A 2,548-nucleotide genomic window follows, 5' to 3' on the forward strand; every position below is an offset into this window, starting at 1 on the left:
AATCTGAACAATAAAGATTTATTTTAAAAAAATAAAAAAGACAGAGGAAGACATACAACACAGGAAACAGATTTTCAACCAGTGTACCACGCCTCACACTGGTGTGCAGCAAGAATGTTTAAAACATGCAATATCTGACTATTTGGGCAGGTCCACTGACCTTTTCCCTTACATTGTCAAATAACAAAATGACAACAGCCAATACCACAACAGACGTTCAGAGTGAATGAATAAATATGATACCTACTTTTTTGGTAGATCAACAAAAAATATTTTTGATGTGCCTTGGAATTGTAATTAGTGTATGCATGCCATGAGATGCAAAAGGTTGAAAATTGCTGATCTAAAGAAATTGGGGATCCAACACAAGAGAACAGTATGTGAGATCCCAGATGACTTTAAAAAAATATGCCTAGCCATAACCGGTTTGGCTCAGTGGATAGAGCATCGGCCTGCGGACTGAAAGGTCCCAGGTTCGATTCCGGTCAAGGGCATGTACCTTGGTTGCAGGCATATCCCCAGTAGGGGGTGTGCAGGAGGCAGCTGATCAATGTTTCTCTCTCATCGATGTTTCTAACTCTCTATCCCTCTCCCTTCCTCTCTGTAAAAAATTAATAAAATATATTTTTTTAAAAATATGCCTAAAAGCAGGCACAGAGCAGGCCTTTGGAGAACAAGTCTAAACTGGAGGAGGATAAAAAAAAGGCTGGGGAGATGGCTTCCAAGAAGAAGTGGAGCAAATGTGTTCAGTACATGGAAAATATTTTTTTTTATTGCTTAAATTATTACAAAGAGTATTACATATTTCTCCTTTTTTCCCCCCGCCCTTGACAATCCCCTGGCCTCCCCTACCCCCCAGTGTCTTATGTCCATTGGTTATGCTTATATGCATGGAAAATATTTTTGACAGGCCTGTGACAAATGTCACAACATTTCAGGGAAAAAATAGCTGCTAGAAAAGAAAAAGTGAATACACTAAAAAAAATTAATTCCGCACACACAAAAAAAATGAAAACTTACTAGGTATTATGTTAATGTAGCATAAATACATAATTTTTGTCCCAATAGTCATCTTTCTCTGTCAAGTTACTAGATTGTTAGATATAAAGCAGTTATTTGTGAAATCAGAGAGACCAGCCTACCTGCTGCCTTTGACTATGTGAGATCATGATGAGAACAGGGGTTTGAATTATCCTGGAGAAGTGTAGCGGTGCTCAAATCTCAGTAATATAGGGGGTCCCAAAAAAAGTATACACATTTGAACAGCTGATAACTCACTTAAGTTTTACTCCTTTTCAGGTTTAACTGATTTGAAATAATGGGCGAAGCCAAACTAAGCTTTGAACAAAGAAAACTTATCCTGAAGTCCTACTAGATTTTTTTTTATGAAAAAAATGGTGAGACATAAAAGATAAAGTTTACAGCACAAAACTGGCAACAGTCCACAAATTGAGGACACACAAATACGGAATAAAATAATTAATTCTTGACATTTGTAATTCCATTGCTTTGCTTTATCAGCAGTGCCTGGACCAAACCAGTCATCAGTTTGAAAATAGGCACTGACAAAAACAAATTATTCATTTCTGCAGATTCTTTCAAATTTTGAAACTGAACTGTATGTTAATAAACACTGGCATAATCATTCAAAGTGCATATACATTTGTTGAGCAAAAGAATGAAGGCACAAGAAAGAGGCACAGCCAAAGAACTATATGACTCAGCATTAAAAATATTTACAAAGTCATAATAATGTAAACATTGATTCTGATTGAATAAAAACCATGATCCTTGTTGGGAGGACAGAGGGAGGGGAAAAAAGGTCACACTGGAGTGAGAAAGATAAGCTTTCAGCTGCCATGACAATAAGCTAAGATATAACCCTGAAAATTGACTTAGCTTTATATTGTTCATTTTGCTAAAAATCAAGATTAAAACTTAAGGAAAAAATTAAGGCAGACATTTATACCACAGCCATGTTATTGACATTTAACTTAGAGGTTAGAAGCCCTAAAAATGAGCATTACTAAAGCCAAAAACTTTCCTAAATATGGAAGTTTGATCATGAAGATAACAGAAGTGATTTAGAAAATCTACCATGCTAATGATATTGGTTCCATTATATATTGTTAAAAATCATGGCAGACAATTTTTAATTCAAATTACTAATTTCTTATGTAACTTTTCAACTATTTACTTACATGGTAGGAATAACAACTGCTCTTTCTTTTTCCTCGCACTAAGAATAAAAGAAAATTAACCCATCAGTACTGATACAAATGCCACAGAAAAAAAAAAGTTACTGATTACCTGAAAGATTACCAACATACAAAATAAGAATAAATTTTATTCCATTTCTTTTATAACTTCCAACAAAATTTATAATTTAAAGCACCTGGTAAGAGGAGTCCCATAAGCAAAATATTAAAACTAAAATTTGCCTTTTTGACCTAATGGATATTCTGTTTTAGGTACAAATAAAAGTCTCTCATGTCCAGAAGGAAAGGGCAAAGGGGAAAGCCAGGGGAGAAACTTAGCTTATAAAAAA

The 2,548-nt window shown here is 34.7% G+C and overlaps 1 protein-coding gene across 1 annotated transcript in view; it reads right to left on the reverse strand.

Moving 5' to 3' along the window:
* LOC102239626 (cyclin-Y-like protein 1) overlaps positions 1-2,548 on the reverse strand; it is a 40,111-nt gene that overhangs the window by 27,528 nt on the left and 10,035 nt on the right. Inside the window, exon 3 of the mRNA XM_014547532.1 lies at positions 2,202-2,239. Within this exon, the coding sequence (XP_014403018.1) occupies positions 2,202-2,239 (38 nt within the window). The remainder of the gene's footprint in view (positions 1-2,201; positions 2,240-2,548) is intronic.

This window comes from Myotis brandtii, unplaced genomic scaffold (assembly GCF_000412655.1).
Source record: "Myotis brandtii unplaced genomic scaffold, ASM41265v1 scaffold479, whole genome shotgun sequence".
Classification (NCBI taxonomy): domain Eukaryota; kingdom Metazoa; phylum Chordata; class Mammalia; order Chiroptera; family Vespertilionidae; genus Myotis; species Myotis brandtii.